This window comes from Pseudorca crassidens, chromosome 6 (genome assembly GCF_039906515.1).
Source record: "Pseudorca crassidens isolate mPseCra1 chromosome 6, mPseCra1.hap1, whole genome shotgun sequence".
In the NCBI taxonomy this organism is placed as follows: domain Eukaryota; kingdom Metazoa; phylum Chordata; class Mammalia; order Artiodactyla; family Delphinidae; genus Pseudorca; species Pseudorca crassidens.
This window is the reverse complement of record NC_090301.1, coordinates 34,584,935-34,610,765: the sequence shown is the minus strand read 5'-3', so window position 1 is coordinate 34,610,765 and position 25,831 is coordinate 34,584,935. Positions and strand designations below refer to the sequence as shown.

Genomic DNA, 25,831 nt, shown 5'->3' with positions numbered 1-25,831 from the left:
ACCAGAGGAAGAAATCTCGCGATAGGAGACCGGCCGGGGCGGGGGTGGCACCTCTTCCCTCCTCCTCCCCTCCTCTCGTTAGTTCCGGTCGCAGAGGAGACACCGCTGCAGTTGCCGCCACCTCCGGGATTTCTGGCTCTTTCCTCTTCGCCTTAAATTCGGTGAGGCGCAGGGCCCGCTCGTCTCGGGCCGAGGTTGCGGCCCGTAGTCGCTGGGCAGAGGATGAGGGAGGCGGCAGGTCCTGTGCGGCCCGGTTTGGATGGGCCCGGGCGGAGGCCGCCGCATGAGGCCGGATCAGATCCGGCGCCGGGATTCAGAAGTCGGGGCCGCTGCTTCAGCAGGGAGGCCGAGGGGCGGGTGCCCGGGCCGGAACGTGGGGCCCGAGTGTGCCCCGCGGCGCCACAGGCGGAGGCAGTGGGCTGGGCAGGTCCCCGTGCGGCCCTGCCCGGCCTGGGTAACAAAGCAGCCGTGGCCTCTGTTTGGTGATGTATGCGTGAGGGGTTTCGGCAGGCGGGGCGGAGGAGCCGCCACCACCACTGCGGCCGCCTCCGCTGCTCTCCCGGGAGGGAGGGCGGATGTACGGGGCGGCTGGGCCCCAGGCGCGAAGCGCCTCGGCGCCTGTGGTCCGCTCGCTGCAGCGGCCGCCACCGTCAACGACGGGGTCAGTAGAGAGGGGGCTGAGGGCGAGGAGTCCCCGCCGTGCCCAAGGGGGTCCTGGGCGGGAGGCACGGGAAGGGTTGGATGGGGAGACACGTGCCCAGGGAGGCGGCTTGTATTGTAAGGTATGGGGCGGAGAAAGCTAGGCCGGCTCTCAGCCCCTTTCTCAGGCTGGAGTAGTGCAAGCGCACGCTGCGGTCACGGGCACGACTTCAGAGTAGGGTAGTGCTCCTCATAACTAGGCCCCTTGATGAAGGGATTCGCCCTCTGATAGCGTCTTTAAATTGACGTGCATATTTGGGATACCTCCTGACTGTGGTGGTCATCTCTGTTAGTCCTCTGTGGTGCTCAGAGTGGTGGAAGATGTAGGCGAATTTAAAGAGGAAGAGACTAACCTCTGTTTATGGTGGGTGATTTGCCACTAGTCGTTGTGGCGCTGAAAAGTCATTTAAAAGTGTGCTTCACATTTCATCTTTAAAGGGTTTTGTGTAGGGAGAAATGCAGGTTTTGAACTTAAGTTTAATTCAAGCAGAGGTAATTCTGTGTGCCTGCCCCAGGTCTCTTGCTAGACTTTAAGTGTATGTGCTATATGGTTTACATGTGACTAGGCCAGGGTTTGATACTTTGTTTTTAAAATGGATGTTGGGGCACTGATATTTTTAAGGCCTTATTTTCCCCCCCCCAGGGTGTCTTTTATGAATAATCAAAAGCAGCAAAAGCCAACGCTATCAGGCCAGCGTTTTAAAACCAGAAAAAGAGGTAAATATTTATATTTTAATATCTCTCTTCAGACCTCCAAAGTAACTTTTATGTCCTGGTTCCTCTGGCAAGCTATTGCTTAGCATTAAAACCTAAAGAGAAAGTACCGAAAGGAACTTGAATTTCTAGTTGACTGCCATTTCAGATACACCCTTAATATTTCTACTACCTTTAAGACTTTTGGTATCAACATATATGTATCTAAGCAGGTTAGTGAATGATGTTTTTGTTGTGCAGATAAAGTGCCTCTAAAAAAGAGAAAGTATGGGCTGCATTTTCACTCGCTGAATTTCATTTAAGGAAACTTTTGCTTGAGGGAAAAGGTTAATTTATAAAAGGAGAGCTCCTAACGTGACTACTAGTTTCACCCAAACTGTGTGAACATTTGTGGGAGAAAAATCAGACTTTAACCCATGGAAGTTAATTATGGAACAGAGTTCACATTGCAGTGTCTTTTGAAACTATTCCCTCACAAACTTAGTAAGAAAACTACGAGAATTATATTAACTACTTCTGTGTATTATCAGGTACTTCAATGAATATTGAATTCTGTAGCAAGGCACTGCACTAGTGACACACAGTTAAGTGAGATGTGGTCTCAGATATATTTTGTATTGGGTTTAATATTTTACCCCTATACTTTTCAGTGTTGTTGCTCAAAAGCACATATTGACCTTATTTTACAGGAAACTTTTAGGAAATAGAGAACTGGATAGGCTGCTCGTTATAAATTGTGTTTTTCTATCCTGAGTGGCAGACACTTTGAAATATATATTACAGAATCTTTTATGATTTCTGATTGTAGCCTGCCCCCTTACAGCAGGGAGACCAAGGAGTAATTGGATTCTAGTCTTTGCAGATTCATTTAGATTTAAGCCAGTAAATTTTCTCAAGAGGAGGCATAGAAGTTGGGAACCAGAGCAATTCTGCAGTAATGGAAAACTCTGTATCCTCAAGTTATGTGGATTACTGATACCGCCTTTGTGTAAATATAGTATCAAGTAGTTTTATTATTGTTGTTAGTACCAGGAAGAGATGTCACTTCCCCAGTTCCAGATTGCGATCACTCGTGGCCTCCTAGTCCTTGATGATTGGGTCCTGGGTATGGTGAACAACCATCCCAATTTGCCTGGGACTGAATAGAGTTCCCAGGACACAGATCCTTTCAGTGCTAAAAACAAGAAAGTCCTAGGCAAACAGGGAAGAGTTGGTCACCCTAGTGCTGTGTAGAAATTAAGATATCATCTAACCTAGATAGGGAAATCAAACCCTACCCTGGAGTGTGTGATAGCAGCACAGTAAAGGCTAGGTATGTACCCAAGGCACTTTTCAGAATGCTTTATATTTTATTTATGTCATTTAATATTCACAACAACTTTATGAGATAGGTCCTACTCTTAATCACCATTTTACCATAGGGAAATTCAAACATGAAGAATGGGGCCAATTGCTAAAATTCAGACAGGCAGTGATCTCGATTTGAATCAGGCAGTTTGAATCCAGAGCCCTTACTCATAACTGCTACATGACATGTATTGGATACTCAGTAAATGTACTTTCTAAAGATTACCTTAATAAGTATTAAATGAGTGGTTTTTTTTTTTTTAAGTAGAAAGTGTTATGGGCACTTTTAAAGAAAATCAAGAGCTCCCTTTCACTCAGGAATGAAGTTTACCTGAGGTATAGAAGATATCCTAAATTTCAGAAAAGCTCAGAGGCAATGGAAGAGCATTCCAGGTGGAAATGGTAACCTGGCAGTTGGAACACACCAGCTCATTTAGCTCACTTAGGAGACTTGTGTGAAAAAATAGTGGGAGAAAAGCCACACACTTCCTTTTTTTTTCCCCCTGCGGAGCTCAGGCTCCGGATGCGCGCAGGCCCAGCAGCCATGGCTCACGGGCCCAACCGCTCCGCGGCACGTGGGATCCTCCCGGACCGCGGCACGAACCCGCGTCCCCTGCATCGGCAGGCGGACTCCCAACCACTGCGCCATCAGGGAAGCCCCACACTTCTTATGATAGGCAGTCCTGCCTTGCACTTGTAGAGGTGCAACTTGCAAAGCACGTGTGTTTAGTCTCCTGTTGTGTTTGCTTGTGTTGCAGGTCTTGGGTAATCTAGGTAGTGTTTGTTTTTTCCAGCTATTGAAATAAATGAAATTGTGATGAATGTGGTTAACTTATTCAGTAGTTATAGCTTCATAAGGTTATGGTTTCATGGTATTTTAGTAAGCCTTTTAAAACTGAATGTTTTGGGGTTTTCCCCCAGATGAAAAAGAGAGGTTTGACCCTACTCAGTTTCAAGACTGCATTATTCAAGGCTTAACTGAAACTGGTACTGATTTGGAAGCAGTAGCAAAGTTTCTTGATGCTTCTGGAGCAAAACTTGATTACCGCCGATATGCAGAAACACTCTTTGACATTCTGGTGGCCGGTGGAATGCTGGGTAAGTGTCTGGGTCTTGTGGGAGGTGTGTTGTATGAGGATTATGTAGAATCCAGAATATGAACTATTTGACAAACCTATCAAATCAGGGTGGCTTTTTTTTTTTTTACCCCCTTAGGATTTTCCCATTTTTTTCTTCTCAAATTATAGTAAATTTGCCAGTTGCATTGCTCTGTCTAGCTTTATATTTGAAATCCATTACAGAACCATAACATTTGGGGAAGACTTGTCTGACATACAAGTCCCAACAATATCTTCCATCAGTGATTTTTCCAACTTGTGTTTGTACACTCTCAGTTAATGAAGAAATCCCTATCTCTTGTTCTGTCTTACCAAATACTTTATAAATTTAACCCTCGTATCCGAGGGTTCCGCATCCATGGATTCAGCAAACTGTGGATCAGAAATAAAAAATATTCCCTGGAGTGGTGGTGGGAGATTGTCCAGAATGTTCCAAAAAGCAAAACTTGCATTTCCCATACTCCAGTAACTATGTAGCATTTACATTGTATTCTGTTTTATAAGTAACCTAGAGACTGTTTAAAGTATACATAAGGATATGTGTAGGTTATATGTAAATACTATGCCCTTTCATATAAGGGACTTGAGCATCTGCAGATTCTGGTATCCACGACGGTCCTGGAACCAATTCAGGACAGCTCTGTACCTGAAGACTCTAATCCTGCACTCTTCTATGTATTAGCCACTAGCCACTTGTGGTTATCAATCACTTAGAATGTGGCTAGTACAAATTCAGAGGTACTGAAAATGTAAAATACACATTGGATTTTAAAGACAATGCTAAAAAGAATGTAAGATATCTCTAATATTTTGAATACTGAAATGTTAAAATCAATATTTTTGATGTGTTGGGTTAAAGTATATCAAAATAATTTCACTTTTTTTTAAACTTATTTATTTTTGGTTGCGTTGGGTCTTCATTGCTGTGCATGGGCTTTCTCTAGTTGCGGCGAGCAGGGGCTACTCTTCGTTGTGGTGTGCAGGCTTCTTATTGCGGTGGTTTCTCTTGTTGCAGAGCACGGGCTCTAGGCACGTGGGCTTCAGTAGTTGTGACTCGGGGGCTCAGTAGTTGTGGCTTGCGGGCTCTAGAGTGCAGGCTCAGTAGTTGTGGCACATGGTAGTTGGTCCGTGGCATGTGGGATCTTCCCGGCCGAGGGCTTGAACCTATGTCCCCTGCATTGGCAGGCAGATTCTTAACCACTGCGCCACCAGGGAAGCCCCTCACCTTTTATTTTTAATATGGCTACTAGAAGATTCATAGTTACATTATGTGCTCACATTATATTTCTACCCATAGCCCTGCTGATTTACTCCTGCCTCCACCCTCAACAGGCTCAGACTATCTTAATAGAATGTGCTACTTAGTTACATATTTTCAAAGGATACTGGTAATTTCATTTCCATGGCTCTTTAAAGTATTCCAAAATGTTTTCACAGTAACAGTGTATTGAACCTCGGCCAAGCTGATAGAATCAGAACTCTATTTGTATACATGCAGGATGGAGTCTTAGAGAGGCTTCAGTAGCTTGCATGTGATCAAACAATTGCTCAGTGGTGGAACAGGAACTTAAATGTTCATATGTTTTAATGCCTAGTCAGATGAGTATCTCTTTTATTGTAGTATCAGTTGTAGTAAGAAATGGGAAACATACCTATTTTCTATTCATAATACTGCTATCAGTAAGCCGCTTTTTAAAATGCTTTTTAAAGGATCGTTTTTAATAAGATTTTCAAACATATCCTGGAGAGAATAGTGTAATAAACTAAGGATCTGCTATCCAACTTCAGCAATGTTTAACGATCTTACTTCATCTGTTACCCCACCGACTTCATCTCCCCTCCCCTGTATTTTAAAGTGTACGTCAGACATCATTTTATCCATAAATACTTACAAATGTATCTAAAAGATAAAGTCTCTAACTTGCAGGTTTTTATAGCCCAGCCTTTTTGGAAGTTTATGAAAGGTTTTCTATATGGAAAGTCAGAACCAATTCTGAACATCTCCACTTGAGTGACAGATTTGGCACTGCTGAATTAATGCAGTGAGTGAGTTTCATTGGGTTGCTGAAGAGGGTTATTTTATTTATTCCAGTAAATTGTTTTCACTTTGTTCACACGTATTGAACCAACCAGCCATGTTCCTACTGAGAAATTGACTTCGCCTTCAAATCATCTCAGAATTTTTTTTTTTTTTTTTTTTTTTTTTTTTTTTTTTTGCGGTACGCGGGCCTCTCACTGCTGTGGCCCCTCCCGTTGCGGAGCACAGGCTCCGGACGCGCAGGCTTAGCGGCCATGGCTCACGGGCCCAGCCGCTCCGTGGCACGTGGGATCTTCCCGGACCGGGGCACGAACCCGTGTCCCCCGCATTGGCAGGCGGACTCTCAACCACTGCGCCACCAGGGAAGCCCCATCTCAGAATTTTTATCAGTTTATTTTATAATGAGAATCCTTACAGAAAATAAGATTGACTAGTATATACAGAGGTTGAACTATAATGTTGTACACCTGAAACATAAAAATAAAAAGTTAAGTTAAAGTTTAAAAGAAAGTAAGATTGAAATAATTACTAATTTTAAATGAAGGTCATTGTAAATTTTTTGTAAAATATACCTTAGCCCCAGGTGGTACACTGGCAGATGACATGATGCGTACAGATGTCTGTGTGTTCGCAGCACAAGAAGACCTAGAGACCATGCAAGCATTTGCTCAGGTAAATTAAACTTTACATAATTATTTCAGTTAACTGTTACCATCTAATGTTTAAGGAATATTCTGCTTTTAAGAGATTGCTGGTAGCAGGTTGAAGGAATCTGAGCTGAAGGTTTAGAGGTGTTCTGGGTGTGCAGTATGATGGTTTAGGAACTTAAAAATGTGCTGAGGAAAACAAAATAGAAAAAAATTGAATCAGCTCTCCTTTTCCTGTTTGTCCCTCTAAAATTAATCCATTGTTTAGGGAAAAAATTCAAGCTGAAAAAGGAAAATCAGTTCCCTGTCGTGATTTTCATCACTAAATTATTCTGCATGTAGCTTTTTAAAGGTGAATGAGGCAGATTAGCTTCTTTACCACTCAGAATCTCATTTGAAAGTTGCATACATAGTTATGCTTGTGTTACTGTAAGCAAAGAATTAAAATGCATCTAACCTAGGGATTGTTGTCTATGTCATTAGGAAAGTAGAACTATATTTTATGATCCTATTCTGTTAATATCCTACAAATGGGTAAATGACTTGTATTTGAGCAATAATTAGTCCATGCTTTGATATTTGGCAATAAAATCTATTGCAGGGTGGCAGTTAAAGTGTTAACAGTATTGGTATATTGTAGGATTTGGGAATTAACAGACTTCCCAAGCTGGTTTAAACATCTGATGAAAGGTTCACTTCTTTGCTATTCTGGAGATACTGTGGAGAGGTCTTAGTTGCCCTGACTTAGATCTTTTGGGAATCTGACATTTTTACGTATGAGGTTATCATTCAGTTCCTTTACTATTCTTACAGGTTTTTAACAAGTTAATCAGGCGCTACAAATATCTGGAGAAGGGTTTTGAAGATGAAGTTAAAAAGGTATGAGCAGCAATATGCTTTGTGGAAAACAGAAGGTTGGGGTCAAAGAAGGGAATGTTAAATCCTAATTCTGCCACGGATTTGAGATAATTTTAGATATTTAGGTAGGCTGTCTTTGAAATGAAGTTTGGGGGTATATCATTTTGTAATTTGCTGTACACTGTTTCTTAGCTCTATATCCAAACAAGTGGCAAAGGGGTTAAAATCCAAGTGGGGTTTGTTTAGTAGACAGAGAGTAGCAGATCAGAGCTAACAAGGAGAAATTTAACATACTTGCTCTCTGAGTCTTAGATATTCTACATATAAGTGCACAGAAGATTTGGTAAGGTTAATAGTATCATTTAATGAATATGAGACACTGTCTTAATTATTAACTCATTTAATATTCTCAAAAGCCCTGTGAAACAAGTTTTATTATCCACATTCACATATGAGAAGACTGAGACAGAGGTTAAGTATCTTGCTCAAGGTCACTCAGCTAGTGAGTATTATAACCAAGATATAAACTTGGATGGTTAGGCCCCAGAGCCCACAATTTTAACCAGTATAATATGCTTTACTGCTTCTATTTATGTAATGCATTTGCTCTTTTAACCGTTAACTATCTACTTTTATAGCTGCTGCTGTTCTTAAAGGGTTTTTCAGAGTCGGAGAGGAACAAGCTGGCTATGTTGACTGGTGTTCTTCTGGCTAATGGAACACTTAACGCATCCATTCTTAATAGCCTTTATAATGAGAATTTGGTTAAAGAAGGTAATCAACCTTTAGTAAAGGATGATCTTTAGTTGGCTGAGGGTGGAGTAGATAAGAGCCTGAAAGATGAACTGATACGAAAGTTAAGATATAGTTTATGTAGATTTGACTTGTGTGATAGTCTTAGTTTTTTAACTAGTATCCTTAAATTTAATTGGTTCATTTCAGCTCATTAGTTATTTAATGTATACCTTTGGCATTTAGACTTAACAACTGTCTATCCAGGGTCTAGACAAAATGTGATTGATTGTAAAGTAAAAAAAAAATGCTGTGGAAACCCAGAGAGAGATTAATCCCAACTGGGAAACTTGGGAACATCTTGAATAGAGAAAATGGGGAAAATGGCAAGCTGAAAAAGAAAATAAGTTCCCTTTTGTGATTTCCATAGTTAAATTTTTCTGTGCAGTAATTTAAAAGCTAACTTCTTTTTATTGCTTAGAGTACTGAGTTATTTAACATGCCTTATTTTTTATTCTCACAACAACCCTGTCAAGTGTTAAGAATTGTTACTCTCATTTTACACATCAGAAAACAGTTTAACTTGACTGACAGTACACAACTAGCAAATGGTAGAGTAGAGAAATTGGAGTAGAATGGCAAGCAGTGGCAGAGGGAAGTTCAGGGGTAAGCTTGGGGATAAAGTGAATAATCCTGTGTGGTGGAACCTCAGAGGGAGGAAATGGGAGATAGTCATTGAAATCCAGGCAGGTACTTCTGTTAAGTAAGCTCTGTTTTTCTACAGGGGTTTCAGCAGCTTTTGCTGTAAAGCTCTTTAAATCATGGATAAATGAAAAAGATATCAATGCAGTAGCTGCAAGTCTTCGGAAAGTGAGCATGGATAACAGACTGATGGTTTGTAACTTTTCATTCTTCACAGTCTTGAAAGCTTAATAGGCAACTTTCCCATTTTTAATCTGTGAAAAGAGGAAAAGTGTTTTTCTTAATCTGATTTGAAGACGATTTAACCAGATTAAATTCTCCTTTCAGGAACTTTTTCCTGCCAATAAACAAAGCGTTGAACACTTCACAAAGTATTTTACTGAGGCAGGCTTGAAAGAGCTTTCAGAGTATGTTCGGAATCAGCAAACCATAGGAGCTCGTAAGGAACTCCAGAAAGAACTTCAAGAACAGATGTCCCGTGGTGATCCATTTAAGGATGTGAGATATTCTTATTTAAACTATCTTTATATGGCCAAGTTTCTGGCTAAGAAAATTTTTACTCATTTCAGAAACTTCAAAGTATTTCACCAGTGAGTTTTATAATAGCTATAGAATGTTATGCTGGGACTTTGCCTCAGTCTTTTTCATATTCATTGCCTTATGGGTACCCAGAAATCATAACACTTGGGGATTTTTGTAAGGTGCAAGCCAATAGACAGACCTTCTGTTTCCATCTTGGTCTTTTCCTAGGTAGTTCGCCTATGTGTAATACAGGGTTTGAACTAGAAGTCCGTACCTCCTTGTTCTAAAAGTTCTATGATTATATATGGTCTCCTGGTCATTGCTAGTGGCATGGAAAGGTGTTTATGCTTTTGTGAAAGGTCTGAGTTTCATGTGTGTAGTATCTACATATCAAACTTATTTCTGTACTAAATTTGGATTCTTTTGCAGATAATTTTGTATGTCAAGGAGGAGATGAAAAAAAACAACATCCCAGAACCAGTTGTCATTGGAATAATATGGTCCAGTGTAATGAGCACTGTGGAATGGAACAAAAAAGAGGAGCTTGTAGCAGAGCAAGCCATCAAGCACTTGAAGGTATTAGAACTGTGCCTTGGTAAAACATTATTCTTGTAAGTGGGGGTAAGTGAACTGTCAGTGTACTTTTCTAAAAGGATTTATCACATCCTGTGCTTCCTGGGGATAAACCACCAGTAAGTAGACAAATAACATATTAACTATTGATGATAACCTTTTAAAAAGTCTGATTTGGGCTTTCTTTGGCTCACAGGTTAAAAACAAATACATGTTTAAAAGTAGATTGAACCTGTAATATGGTCTTTGCTTTTGAGAGAATATTGGAAAACAGGAGGATTCTTTTTTTTTCCCTTTAAAATGTTAACATTGTATTCACAATTATCTGGAATCCTTGGTGTAGTATTGCTTTTTTGATTTAAATGCTTAATTTTTCTGCTTTACTCTTTTTTTTTAACTTCCACTAAACAGAATATAATTCACAGTGATTATAAAAGATGAGTTATGTCTTAGGAATTTATAATAGACGGCCATCGTACTAAATGACTAAATCTTTTCTCCCTTCCCTTTAAAAGCAATACAGCCCTCTACTTGCTGCCTTTACAACTCAAGGTCAGTCTGAGCTGACTCTGTTACTGAAGATTCAGGAGTATTGCTATGACAACATTCATTTCATGAAAGCCTTCCAGAAAATAGTGGTGCTTTTTTATAAAGGTAATTTAAATTTTGAATTTTGTGAATACATTTGACAAATATCCTAGGAAACTCAAAATAATTCTAATGAGTAGTTCTCTGAACGTCAGCACCCTAAAATATTTTACTCTAATCACAGGACTGAGTTGTCTCTGATTTAATTAGTTACTTTTGAGTGCATTATCTTTAAAAAATCTCTAAAGCTTATTAACAAGTTAAAATTTAAAGCCTTCTTGATGAGGCCTCAAACTTTGCCTCCTATATTCCCCCAGTCCTCTTCCCCAGACAGATGATTTTGTTGGTTCCCATATTTTAAACTTAGAGGTCTACCTGCATCCCTGCATCCCCAGGTTTGGTTTTATTTTGTTTTTTAAAGGATAGGGTAATGAACTCCAAGTACCCTGTGCTTCAGTGATTATCAACTTGTGGTTAGGTTTCTTTAAAGTATCTATACCTCCACTTCCTCCACTCAGATTGTTTAGAAATAAATCTTAGAAATCTTCATTTAATTCTGGAAAAGTTAGTAATTAACTTTTAATTTTATCTATAAAACACATGGACTTTTAAAAAATCACAGTACCATTTTCACACCTAAAAAAAAAAAAAAAATTAAAGAATTATCTATGAGATATCCCTGATCATTTATCACAAGATTTCTCAACCTTGGTACTACTATTTTGGGCCAGATAACTATTTTGTAGGTGACTGTCCTATGCACTGTAGAGTGTTTAACAGCATCCCTGGCATCAGCCCAATAGGTGCCAGTAGCACCTCTCCCCAGTGTAACAACCAAGAATGTCTGTAAACATTGTCCGGTGTCCCCAAGGGATAAAACTGCCTTCGGTTGAAAGAATCACTGGTTTAATAAGGTTGATTTCCTGTTTGTAGGTTCATACATTGGCCACAAGTTGATAAAAAGTTTCTTAATGTAGTGTTCTCATTTCATCTTTTCTACTTTAAATTTTAATTCATTGAAGAAACCAGTTAAGAGAGTTCTGAACACAGATTTATTTTGTAAGCAACCAAAATATTTGCTTTTCAGTGAGATCTTTTTTGCCTTGAAGGCGTTTGCACCTTAGGGCAGGGGGTCCCCAAACTCCGAGCCACGGGCCGCTACCGGTCTGCGGCCCATCAGGAGCCGGGCCGCACAGCAGGAGGTGAGCAGCGGGCGAGCAAGTGAAGCTTCATCTGCCGCCCCCGTCGCTCACGTGACCACCTGAGCCATATCTCCCACCCCCACCCCGCCATGGGAAACCGGTCCCTGGTGCCAGAAAGGTTGAGGACAGCTGCCTTAGGGGGTTTCTAACTCTGCCTTAGTTAGAGAAGTACTGTATGAAAACTCCACAGATGTAAAGGTTGCTCTCTTTATAGCTGAAGTTCTGAGTGAAGAACCCATTCTGAAGTGGTATAAAGATGCACATGTTGCCAAGGGGAAAAGTGTCTTCCTTGAGCAAATGAAAAAGTTTGTAGAGTGGCTCAAAAATGCTGAAGAAGGTAAGTCTTTTCATTTGAGCAGGTTTTTTTTTTTTTTTTGGTAAAGCCTGAGAACTTATTTTAACGTGGCCAAGAGTATGTCCATACATGTTGCCTTCTTTCATTCAGGTACCATTTTGTATGTGAGTACAGATTTTTGTTCATTTATGACAGACCTGCAAAAACTTATTACTTTAAAGTAGGTGAGGAAAACTAGACTTCAGGTATTTTGATGGCTTGGCCATAATACTGTCATTCTTAGGAAATTAGAAAATTTTGAGAATAGTTAATATTTATGAATTTTGAGGTTTACAAATGAATACATTTAATATCCCCCTCATATGAGTAGAGCATTATTAATAAAATTCCTTAAATAAAGTTATAAACAGAAGTTTTGCTTTCTGATACCATGTAATGCTTGACTGCACTTCTCCCCTTTTCTAGAATCTGAGTCTGAAGCTGAAGAAGGTGACTGAATTTGAAACTACACCCTCAGTAAAGCAAACAGGAATTGTAGATAAAATGTCATGTCTCATGTGTCCTGGTTCTTACATCTTCCTACCTCCCTATATCAAGCATGATATAAGGGCTTTCATGGCAAATTTTATTTTAACTGTTTCTATGGTTACTGGAAATGTTGGATTTAGTTTCTAAAACCATGTTTTAAGTAGCTACAGGAGCTATAGATTTGAATCTAATGTTGCATTAGTCTTTTCAGTTATCTTCTACCTCCTGTATTTTCTACTGTAATAATGTAATTTAAGGCCTTCCACAATGAACAGTTCACTTTTTCCCTGGGTTTTCTATATAAACAGTTTTCAAGATATGATTTGGTTAAAAATAATTTGTTATAAAAATTCTGTTTGCAAATTAAACTGTAAAAGTATCCAGAGTCTCAGAAGGCAGTGATTTGTGTGATAATTTGGTATGCCCAAAGCCCTGCTCCTCAATGGAAATCTCATATACAGTAGATTCATTTACATGAATCTTGAGTATTTGGACCACTGCTTGCATGTTGATATTTTCTTGCATTTTTAACCCCAGATGTACTTGAGCTCAATTGTTTGCTCTCTGATTTTCATTCCTTAAAATGAAGCCATGGAGAACAAACTTGAAAGTGAGGTGTTTGGGAAATTGTATGTGGTGGTGGTGGGAAGAAAAAAGTTGAGCTTTTACCCATTGAGAAACCTCTGCATTCAGTTTGCTTCTTTCTAGACAAAACAAATGAATATTCTTTTCATACCGCCATTTTCAAATATACCTTGGAAAAGCATTGTCATTTAAAGTATTTTACAGTTGTCATACACTTAGATTGGTAAGAAAGGACTCATAAAACAGTATAAGTAAAGCAAATGACTGTACTAAACCCAGAAAATTGTTGAAAGAAAAGTGGTTATTAGCATGTTCTGATTGGGATTCTAAATATAACTCAGATTTCCTGTTGGCTTAGAGTATTTGTTGCAAAGAATGAAGTGCAGTGATAATGATTATCCTACTTGGTCATACTGGGCCAGCTTCATTCTCTTCACAGATTCATATATGACTCAAGCATCTGCCTACTAATTTACCCCAGTTGCCAATATTTTAAATTGCCATGAGCCAAATATCTCTTCTGTACAGTTGATCCATTTATTTTAATGGCTGCCTTTTAATTTCCATCTTTTCTTGCTGCTACCCATTTTTATATGTAGTCATTAGAAAAGAAAATGTGGCCACACTTTTTGGTGGAAAGATTTCATGTTAAAAGTGAACATTTTGAAAGCTGTTTTGATTGGTGAAAGAAATGAGCTTGGAATAATGCCGCCAGAGACTGCGTGGGAATTGCCCCTTTCAGAGGTGCCATTCTTAGGAGCTAAAAATTAGGTGTTTAAAAGTTTATCTTGAGGGAATAACATGTAATATAGTTTGAAATAAAGGTATAATAACCTTATGAAGAAGAGCATCATAACTGATACGGTTGTGAAGGGGGTGAAATTGTTAAATGAATGACTTTGATAAAGCTTTCATGCGCAGACAAAATGTATTCACTAGGTTTCTACATAGTGATCTGCTTTTACTTTGTAATTTGTAGTCCTTAAAAGACTTTTTTTTTTTAAATAAAGTCCATCCTTACACTTAGGTTTATATAGGTTAATCTTTTTTTTAATTTTTTTGTAATTTCCATGTTAATGCCTACTGGTAACTGTATGTTATGCATTCAGACATCTCTCCTATGTAAGCATTAAATAATTGCTCTTTTCATCCTTATGACCCCCAAACTGTAAACACCTACACAGAATTCTGATGTAGCAGAAACTACATTAACGTTTCTACAACCAAATCATTGCATGTTACTTGCAGTACAGAGTGCACCTTATTATATACTGTGTATAGTGAAAATGTATAGTCTTCCAGAACTACATTATGATCTCTGATCACAGTTTTTTCCTTCATGGCAAAGTAGTGTTTACTTACTACAATATTATAGTAAATGGATAAAGTCACCTGTGACAGTATAGTGTAAAGAAAGGGAATGCTTTCTAAAAAGGATTTGCAGATTTTCATTTTGAATTTTAAGTGGCAATTTTGAATTTCAGCTGCCAGTGCCAACCTCAAACCTGTAATTCTTAATATAGTTGTTAAGATTGTACTTGTAATTATGATCAGATAAATGTTAATTGATTTTCCTAACTTGGTGTCAGTTTCTAAGGATAAGTCTCCTCTTAGATGCCATAATTAAATGTGTTTAGAGCTGATGATAAATTTCTTAATCTTAATTATTCTGGGAGTATTGCCCTAGAGACATTATGTTCTTACGAAAATTCCAAATACCAAAAATGCCACAGGGTATTTTGACATAGCATAGTGATGGTGGGGAGAAGAAATGCCTGTGACAGAGATTGACTTATAATTCAGTGTTTCTTAAAGCTTTTTTTCATCAACCCCAGGCCCAAAGCCTTTTAAACTTCTTTTTTTTAATAGTGCCCCAGTGAATTTTTTTGGCCGCGCCACACAGCTTGTGGGATCTCGGTTCCCCAACCAGGGATTGAACCCCAGCCCTTGGCAGTGAGAGTGTGGAGTCCTAACCACTGGACTGCCAGGGAAGTCCCCCCATTGAATTTTAATATCATAGATATGCTGTATATATATTATATCTGCTTTATACATGAAAAGAGTAAGGGGGTTTTTTGGTCCTACTTGGGGGTGACACCACCCCCGCTTGAGAATGCGGATCCTAATATATCTTTTTTAAAAGGGGAGGGGACCTAGTGATAGACATTTGCGTTGGCGAATGTATCTTTATGTGTGTCCAGATCTTGAAGCAGTATTTTTTTCTGCCAGGGTCACTAGAAAATAGAAGAACTTTGTTTTCTGCCAGTCACCATCTTATAATAGCTGTGCTTTATACCCTTCCCACCATAGGCATCAGACAAATCATTTCCCATTGGCTTTGGAGGTCTTGCCAGATTCTTACTTGACTTATAAATGTATCATAAATAGAATCATTCAGGTTCCTTCTCATCTATAAAAATCAATTAAAATCCTAGGTGAATGATTTATTTTAATTAAAGTTGTTCATTATAACACATTGATAAATGGCATTGAAATTTTACTGATGAGTCGACTGTCATATTCAAGTAGGCTGCTTGCAGGAACTGATAGAACTATTGGTTGATTTAAAGTGTAACATAGATGCCAAAGTTCTAGTGTACATTATTACCTAGACTACTGAATTATCTTTGTAAAAATTTCCTCAGATGCTATTTACAGGTGCCATGTAAAATAGGCTAATGTGCATTTCTATGAGAATTCTGGTAAACTGCCTTGCTATGATTTTTCATGTAAAGTATTAGTCCTCTAGTACTGATACAGGGTATGTCTATTCACCAGCCTACTGAAACCTAGTGGTTTGAAATATTATTAATAAGTTTTTAAGAAGACTTTATTTAAGTGGGATCTAGAAGACGTGATAAGTACTTTTGACTTCGAAATAATGAATTTATAATTGGCCTCTGTCTAAAAACTTGAATTGCAGTGGATTTGTACCTAAACACAATCTTATGCATAATTGTGTGAAATTTGGTATGGATCAGAAAGGCTTCCAAACTCCCTTTCCCTCCCCACTTTTCTTCCTTCTGTTTAACTGTGGGCTATATTAGCAGCCATATTATATCCAATCATTTTAATTTTCCAATGCACCTACAATCCTTTTATCCTTATTCTAAGATTATCATTTCACCTCTTAATGAAAAAATGGTGAGGATACTTTACAAATTCACTCTATCACTGTCAATTTAGTAACTCTTAATAACCTTAGTTAAAGTAAAAGCTCAACTGCTTGTGCCTACTACAGTGCCGTAGAGGAAACGTGGCAGCAAATCTGCGCAGTCCTTTGCTTTGTAGACTTCACCTAGAGGGACCAATATCTTATTAAACTATGATATGATTAGAATGGTTATGGTTGTATTACTTACTGCTGCAGGTCTGGGAACTATGCATTAAATGTGTGTAATGAATTTGGGGTGCTACAAAGTTATCAAATATAACTGAGCTGTTTCAGGGAATTTCCAGTCAGTGTAACCATTTTAAAATAGGATGAAAATAGTTTAAACCATATTTTTAAGCTTGAAATCCTGAAGGCTGTGCTTCAAGTTGACTTAGACGTAAACCTATTGGGGAAATAAGTGACCCACTTACAGACTGAAGCCCCTATTACTTCAGAAAGATGTTCTACATTTTCTGGCATCCTGAGAATAAAATATTATGTCTGTAAGTACACCTCATTTCCATTTTAGTTAGGACTAATGGATCCTCATGTGGCAAAAAGCTGAAGAATGGAGAAAACTGGGTAGCCGATAATCCAGATAGTTCTTGGCACTCTGAACAACCTCAAGTACAGCCATCCAAGCCAGTGATTATATTGCTGCGTTATTTCTCTGTGAAATTTGCTTCTTGTCTGTACCCTTGAAATTGAATAAAATTTCATGAGACTCCTTATTAATGTAAAGAGAAAAGCAGTGACTTGCACTGGTTGTTGTATGCTAATAACCTTTGAGTGCTGGGGTTGGTTAACACTCAGTCCTGTCCTGGTCCTTACTGTTTTGACTTCGTGTTTAAAGTACCATCAAAAGGCCTGTGCCCCTCAGAAAATTTTTTTTTCTCCAAACAACGTTTGCTTTTGTTTGGCTCACGTGTACTTCAAACTCCTATCCAAACACGTACATATTCAAAAAATGCCAGTGTTTCACTTCGTAAAATGTAATGGCATCTACCCTCTCCAGAAGGCTTCAAGTCCCTTCCCTTTCAGCCCTCACATCTAACAGATCAAATCCTGCCTATTCCAATTACTGAAATCACTTCTCTCCAGTGCCATCACCTGAATTCGAGCCATCAGCATCTATCAACAGCCATAGTAGTATTTAAATGCAAGTGTAGTTTGTTGTAAGGCGTTTGCCTTTGCCTGGAGGGCCCTGCATAATTCTTTAACTTAATCCGCCTTGCCCTCATTCACCACTATATACCCAGTATCCAGTATTTGTCAGGTAGTAAGCATTAACGTTTTATTTGAATAGGTGAAGTAATGAGAACAAATCCAGTGTTTCCTGGATTAGAAGTTGAAGGTATGAAAAAATGCACTGAGGGGGATGTTTACGTGTAGAATGAAGGCTGTTGTGTGAATTACAAATATTTAGAAGCAACTTTCTTTAGAAAAGATGAATCCAAGATTTCTGTTCTGTGGTTAGGGTTGCCATGACTGATGGCGGCCAGGATGGATTAGAGGCTGTCAGTCAACGGATGCATGCTGCTGGGTGCTCCGCTGAGTTCAGGGCTGTGGAGGTGAGCAGGACTGGATGCCTGAATTCAGGCCTAGAGGAGGAGGCAGGTAATGGAGAGTGAGGTGAGTGCAGAGCAAGGATGCTGGAGGTGCTAGCACATTGGAGAGAGTCCACTTCAAGGGCTATCACCTACCACTCAAATCCCATGAGGGAAGCTACACTGGACAAAGTACGGTTTGCAAGCCCTCGACATCAAAACAGTGCATGCCTACCTGAAACACAGTCTTGGAGAAAGATGTCTCACTCATCTACGAGCTGTGCGATTGAGGCAAATAATAAAACTCCTGAGCCTTCTTTTCTGCGTCTGTAAAATCAAATGATGCCCATCTCATGGAGTGGTTGAGGCGTTTGCAACGAAATCTATTTAAATAAAAGAGGTGCTTGATGCAGTACTTGTCACATAATCACTCAGTGAATAGTGGCTATTATTTTTATTTGGCAAGGAAAGGTGTGTTCATGGGGAACTAAGAGCCCTGGCAGGTTTCTTGTTTGATTTGAACTGGTAAAAGGTAAGGGAAGTTCCAACAACCATCATCATCGTGCCTGCTTTAGCAACGTGTAGAAAGACCCCTGATGACAACTGAAAGCCTCATGGGCTAGTAAGAATGAATGTCATGTTTTCTAAGTGTGGTCAAGCATTCAGAGTAAATGTCCTCCCAAGACTTCATTCTCACCTTTTTAACTTTTACATTTAACAATGTAAAAGTTAAAAAGCTACAAAGACAACAAGAGAGAAGAGTTAATGGCAGATGAAAAATAATCAGCTGTTGGAAGAAGGAAAGCAGATAGATGACCTACTGGCTTGGTTTTAGCTTTCTCTGTTCTAAGCCCCTGTAGCACGGCAGAGAGCTAACAACCATGAGAAGCAGACTGATACTGCAGGGCCCAGGAAAGTCGGATATTGGGACCACTAGTTTTTCTAAGGATGGGAGTAAGGACTGGAGCTGAAAATAGATGCGCTTACTGGGCTCTGTACAGAGGAGTAGCCACCTCCTCTATCCCTTGCCCTTATGCCACCTGCTCTCTGCCCTTCCACAAGTTCAGCAGAAAATGGGTTACCATCTGGAGAAACTGGGGAGAAATGACAGGGGCTATGGACTGGTTGATACCAGACACAGATGAGAGTAAGCACCGTATTAAAATTCAGAACCAAAAAAGTTAATAAAGTGGGCAGATCCCTAGCACTATACCCCTGCGTGGCAGACGTATCATGGTCCCCAATATTAATTTTCTGATTTTTTCTTAGAATCCCCAACTTTTAGCTGGACACGTCTGCTCAGAAAACATCTGCCAGCCTCCCTTGTAAGCAAGTGTGGCCATATGATTAAGCTACAGAGGGTGGGATGGGCTCTTTCTAGTACCCTTAGAACAGAGGTCCCCAACCCCCGGGGCCGTGGACCCCTACCGGTCCACGGCCTGTTAGCGACTGGGTCGCACGGCAGGAGGTGAGTGGTGGGTGAGCGAGCGAAGCTTCATCTGCCGCTCCCCATTGGTCCCCACCACTCCCCACTGCTCGCATTGCCGCCTGAACCAGACCCTCCCCACCTCCGCAAAAGTTGTCTTCCACGAAACCAGCTCCTGGTGCCAAAAAGGTTGGGGACCGTTGCCTGAGAGGAAGAGGCTATGTCTTTTTTCCTTCCCTATCTCCTTCCTGCTAGCTGGGAAATGGGCACAATGACTGGAGTTCAAACAGGATCCTTGGACCGTAAAGAATTGTGGAGAATTGCAGAGCAACAAAATAGGAAGAGCCTGAGTTCTTGACACAAACAGCATTCCATCCCTGGACAACCTACATCTGGACTTCTTTCAGATAATAAAGAAATAAAATTATCTTATTTAAATCATTTTTATTTTAGGTCCCCTAACACATGCAGATGAATGTAATCCTGAATGGTTATTTTAAAATATAAAGAGGGACTTTCCTGGTGGCACAGTGGTTAAGAATCTACCTGCCAATGCAGGGGACACGGGTTCAAGCCCTGATCCAGCAAAATTCCGCATGCCACGGAACAACTAAGCCTGTGTGCCACAACTACTGAGCCCGCGTGCTGCAACTACTGAAGCCCACGCACCTAGAGCCCGTGCTCTGCAATGAGAAGCCCGCACACCTCAAAGAAGACTAGCCCCCATTTGCTGCAACTAGAGAAAGCCCACGCACAGCAACGAAGACCCAATGCAGCCAAAAAATTTTTAAATATTTATATATATATATATATATATATATATATATATATATATATATATATATATATAAACATAATAGACTTGAGGAGAAAATCCAAATAGATCAATCATCTCAGGAAAAGAAATCAAGTGGTAGTGTGTGAGAGATGATGAAGCTCCGGACCCTTTCTTCCTATGTGATGCTGGGGCTGGGACTCTGCCGACTACCTTTCTTTTATGTCATCTGGTTCCCAGTTAGGCTCTGCCTATAGGGGGTTCTAGAGGGAGACTGGAATGATGAAGAACTTGCTCCTTCCTGTTTGCTTCCTGTTCGTGTCAGTGTCACCGCAGCAATGGCCCTCACCCTGGCAGTGGCACTTGGGTCCATTTTGCAGTAATCCCATACTACCAGAATCAGTCTTATTATGGTCACTCTCAAAGATACCAGCACCAGCCAGTTGGCATTTTCCTCTCAAAGGTCTGCCCCCAGCTCTGTGAAGTTCATTCTCTGAGTTCAAGGCTCTAGTACCAGCCAGGTAAGGGCACCTCCCCAAGCTAAATCCCAGCTCTTTGGGCTCTCTTCTAAACCTTTAAATTATTTTAATAATCCAAACATCTTTCCTTTTTACCCCCAGCCATAGAGATGATTTCTACTTCCTGTAATTACTACCTCTGTGATACATTAGTATTCCCTCTTTGCCTTTTCAATTCTCTAGTTCTTGCTTTAAAATACTTTATATTAAATCCCTCTGTTAAAACAATTCGATTTTCTCTTGTCTCCTGGCTGGAAAGAATTGGTACCAGGAGTGGTCCTAGAAAATTCTGAAAGAAGGGTATTTGGGATCTGGTTTGTACTTGAATGCACTGCTGAGCTTTTTGTCAGTGGGAAACAGAAGTCGAGGAATCTATGGCATGGAATAGCATCCCAGTTAATCAAATCATCGATGAAGCACTTACAAATGAAGTGTTTGAGGAACCAAGTGCCTGCTGCATTTGGCGATTATTGCAATAGTGATTACTACAAGGACTGTGGCTTGGAATGGCTGCATCTGAATGCATGAGACACCACAGAGGTCTGTGAGATCACAGATTCAAGGTGCTAAAAAAAAGAAACCAGAATGCCAACCAAAAATTCTATATCCAGCAAATTTATCCTTCAAAAATGAAGGAAAATTTGAGACATTCCCAGAAAAACAAAAACTGAGAAAATCTGTTACTAGAAGACCTGCCCTACATGAAATACTAAAGGAGTCAGTCCTTTAGGCTGAAATGAAGACAGTGGGGACTTCCCCGGTGGAACGTTCAGCGGCTAAGACTCTGCGCTCCCAATGCAGGGTGCCCAGATTCGATCCCTGGTCAGGGAACTGGATCCCACATCCGCAACTAAAATTCCCGCATGCCACAACTGAGATCCCGAGTGCCGGAACTAAGACCCAGCGCAGCCATATAGATAGACAGACAGACAGATAGATAGATATTTTTTAGAAAAAGGACACTGGATAGTAACTCAAACTCACATAAAGAATGTTGGTAAATGTTACTACATAGGTAAATGTAAAAGATAGTATAAATGTATTTTTTGTTTCTAATTCTTTTTTCTCTCCTGATGTATAATGCAAGTACCATAAACCAATGATGATAAAACTGTGTTGATGAACCTCTGATGTCTAATGATGTAATTTGTATGACAGTAATAGCACAAAGAAGACTAGAGAGAGCACAGCTACATAGGAGCAAACTTTTTGCATTCTATTGAGCTGGATTCCAAAAGGTAGTCCCTGACGAGCGAGCTGCCGAGAGCAGGTACTCAAGGAAAACAAGAAGGAAGCTTCATGGGCTTTTACGACCTAGCATGACTTCTGCTATAGTCTATTATTTGAAGCAGTTACCAGTGCCAAAGAACATGTGAAGTGGGAGATACTGTGGTAGATATTTTTGGAAAAGTTCTGCCACACCTATCTTACAGAAATACTTGTGTTTGTTAAGAGGGAAAAAAAGCAAGAGGTGCAATCTCATTTGTAAAGTTTAAAAATGTATACAGGGCTTCCCTGGTGGCACAGTGGTTGAGAGTCCGCCTGCCGATGCAGGGGACACGGGTTCATGCCCCGGTCCGGGGAGATCCCACATGCCGCGGAGCGTCTGGGCCCGTGAGCCATGGCCGCTGAGCCTGTGCGTCCGGATCCTGTGCTCCACAACGGGAGAGGCCACAACAGAGGCAGGCCCACGTACCGCAAAAAAAAAAAAGTTTGCAGTTCATATGGAAACACAGAAGACCCTGAATAGCCAAAGCAATCTTGAGAAAGAAAAACTGAGTTGGAGGAATCAGGCTCCCTGACTTCCAACTATACCACAAAGCTACAGTAATCAAGACAGTATGGTACTGGCACAAAAACAGAAATACAGGGCTTCCCTGGTGGCACAGTGGTTGAGAGTCTGCCTGCCAATGCAGGGGATGCAGGTTCGTGCCCCAGTCCGGGAAGATCGCATATGCCGCGGAGCGGCTGGGCCCATGAGCCATGGCCGCTGAGCCTGCGCGTCCGGAGCCTGTGCTCCGCAACGGGAGAGGCCACAACGGTGAGAGGCCCGCGTACCGCAAACAAACAAACAGAAATATAGATCACTGGTACAGGAGAGAATGCTCAGAGATAAACCCACGCACTAATGGTCACCTAATTTATGACAAAGGAGGCAAGAACATACAATGCAGAAAAGAAAGCCTCTTCAATAAGTGGTTCTGGGAAAACTGGACAGCTATGTGTAAAAGAATGAAATTAGAACACTCCCTAACATCATACACAAAAATAAACTCCAAATGGATTCAAGAGCTAAATGTAAGACCAGACACTATAAAACTCTTACAGGAAAACATAGGAAAAACACTCTTTGACATAAAACACAGCAAGATCTTTTTTGACCCACCTCTTAGAGTAACAGAAATAAAAACAAAAATAAACAAATGGGACCTAATGAAACTTAAAAGCTTTTTGCACAGCAAAGGAAACCATAAATAAGACAAAAAGACAACCCTCAGAATGGAAGAAAATATTTGCAAATGAAACAACAGACAAAGGATTAATCTCCAAAATATACAAACAGCTCATGGAGCTCAGTATCAAAAAGCCAAACAATCCAGTTCAAAAATGGGTGGAAGACCTAAATAGACATTTCACCAAGGAAGACATATAGATGGCCAAGAGGCACATGAAAAGATGCTCAACGTCACCAATTATTAGATAAATGTAAATCAAAACTACAGTGAGGTATCACCTCACGCCGGCCAGAATGGCCATCATCAAAAAATCTACAAACAATAAATGCTGGAAAGGGTGTGGTGAAAAGCGAACCCTCCTGCACTGTTGGTGGGAATGTAAATTGATACAACCATGATAGAAAACAGTATTGAGGTTCCTTTAAAAACTACAAATAGAACTAGCATATGACCCAGCCATCCCACTACTGGGCATATACCCTGAGAAAACCATAATTCAAAAAGAGTCATGTACCACAATGTTCATTGCAGCTCTATTTACAATAGCCAGGACATGGAAGCAACCTAAGTGTCCATCGACAGATGAATGGATAAAGAAGATGTGGCACATATATACAATGGAATATTACTCAGCCATAAAAAGAAACAAAATTGAGTTATTTGTAGTGAGGTGGATGGACCTAGAGTCTGTCATACAGAGTGAAGTCAGAAAGAGAAAAACAAATACCGTATGCTAACACATATATATGGAACCTAAAAAAAAAAAATGGTACTGATGAACCTAGTTGCAGGGCAGGAATAAAGATGTAGACATAGAGAATGGACTTGAGGACACGGGGCAGGAGGGGGAAGCTGGGGCAAAGTGAGAGTAGCATCGACATATATACACTACCGAATGTAAAATAGCTAGTGGGAAGCAGCAGCATAGCACAGGGAGATCATCTCAGTGCTTTGCTATGACCTAGAGGGGTGGGATAGGGAGGATGGGAGGGAGGCTCAAGACGGAGGGGATGTGGGGACATATGTATGCATATGGCTGATTCACTTTGGTGTACAACTTCACAGTACTGTAAGCAATTATACTCCAATAAAGATCTATTAAAAAAAAAGTGCAGGGCTTCCCTGGTGGCGCAGTGGTTGAGAGTCCGCCTGCCGATGCAGGGGACACGGGTTTGTGCCCCAGTCCAGGAAGATCCCACATGCCGCGGAGCAGCTGGGCCCGTGAGCCACGGCCGCTGAGCCTGCGCGTCCGGAGCCTGTGCTCCGCAACGGGAGAGGCCACAACAGTGAGAGGCCCACGTACCGCAAAAAAAAAAAAGTGCAACTAAGACATCAATTTAGGGGTAACAATCTGAGATTGGGGCACTATCCTTCAAGATGTGTTATATACTTTGAACCAATGACCATCATGTGCTATTGTTTCCCCACTGGATAGAATGCATGACTCGGGGCCAGCAACCCAGTTGGGAACACTCCTGAACTGGAGGTTTTGTTCCAAGGACAGGAGGAAACTTCTGCAAGGGGACACCCAGTGAGTTCCACTAAACCTAAGGCTTTGACTGCTGCCTGATTATCTGGGCCTTCTTATGTTGGCTGACCATAAGCCAAGTAAAGGTGTTAGTATATCACAGGGAAATGGGCCTGATTATTATGAAAGATAGGGTTGCTGCCACAGGGGCAAGGCAGAATATGTCTGGAACTTTAAGGACTTACTCTTGGTATGTCTATGACTTGATAATTCCAAGTGGGCAACTGTAGCAACCATGGCCTTACAAAGGCAAGGTAAGCAGAGACTGAGTCGCCTCAAAAGGGATGAAAGTCTGGGCATCCCATCGATGAGAAGCAAGCATTCTCAACTAGCAGAGTGTGAATCTACAATGTGTGGCAGACGAGAGGGTGATAAATATTAACACTGGCCTCAGGACCAATTATAGCAGTGCAGGCTTTATAGCTTATTCTAATCAACCTCCACTTACAAGTGTTTGGGTGTTTTTTTGTTTGTGTGTGTGTGTGTGTGTTTTAATTATGACCAGCCACCACCTGGAGGATGCAGTGTCAGGACAGAGTAAACTTAATGTAGGGCCTGAGGTGGGGCAATGGTTAAGAATCTGCCTGCCAATGCAGGGGACACGGGTCAAGCTCTGGTCCGGGAAGATCCCACATGTCACAGAGCAACTAAGCCCATGCACCTAGAGCCCGTGCTCCGCAACAAGAGAAGCCACCGCAGTTAAAAGCCCCTGCACTGCAACGAAGAGTAGCCCCTGCTCGCCACAACTAGAGAAAGCCCACAAGCAGCAATTAAGACCCAACGCAGCCAAAATAAATATTTATAAAAAAAAAAGCACAAAATTTAATCTAGAGGCTTAAATCCTTTACAAAAATTAACTCAAGATGGATCATAGACTTAAATATAACACACAAACCTATAAAACTTCAAAATAACATGGGAGAAAACCTAGATGATCTTGGGTACCAATGACTTTTTAGAAACCTACCACCAAAAGCGCAACCTACGAAAGAATGACCAACCAGACTTCTTACAGATCAACTTCTCTGTGAAATACGATGCCAAGAGAACAAGACAAGCTAGACTGGGGGGAAATCACAATTTCTCACAAAACTAAAAATACTCTATTTGATCTAGCAATCGCAGTTCTTGGTATCAATCCAAAGGAATTGGAAACTTAAGTCCACAAAAAAATCCCTGCACACAGATGTTGAAGGCAACTTTTTCTTAAGTTAAAAACAAACATGTCCTTCAATAGGTGAATAAACTGGTATACCGAAACAATGGACTATTACTCAGC

The 25,831-nt window shown here is 40.6% G+C and overlaps 1 protein-coding gene and 1 long non-coding RNA gene across 2 annotated transcripts; one reads left to right on the top strand and one right to left on the bottom strand.

The window, feature by feature from the left end:
* The first annotated feature begins 22 nt into the window (after positions 1-22).
* On the top strand, positions 23-12,957 carry BZW1 (basic leucine zipper and W2 domains 1). Its single transcript, XM_067741054.1, has 12 exons — positions 23-161; positions 1,343-1,416; positions 3,682-3,858; positions 6,494-6,588; positions 7,377-7,442; positions 8,060-8,195; positions 8,938-9,047; positions 9,183-9,353; positions 9,807-9,953; positions 10,466-10,604; positions 11,955-12,077; positions 12,501-12,957. Exons 2-12 carry the CDS (start codon positions 1,353-1,355, stop codon positions 12,530-12,532), a joined length of 1,260 nt encoding a protein of 419 aa, XP_067597155.1. The 5' UTR covers positions 23-161; positions 1,343-1,352; the 3' UTR covers positions 12,533-12,957.
* On the bottom strand, positions 12,534-20,089 carry LOC137226350 (uncharacterized). The gene is made up of 2 exons (XR_010944317.1): positions 18,085-20,089; positions 12,534-17,903 (listed from the first exon to the last, which is right to left on the bottom strand). It is a non-coding gene; the product is annotated as an uncharacterized lncRNA (long non-coding RNA).
* Positions 20,090-25,831: the final 5,742 nt, after the last annotated feature.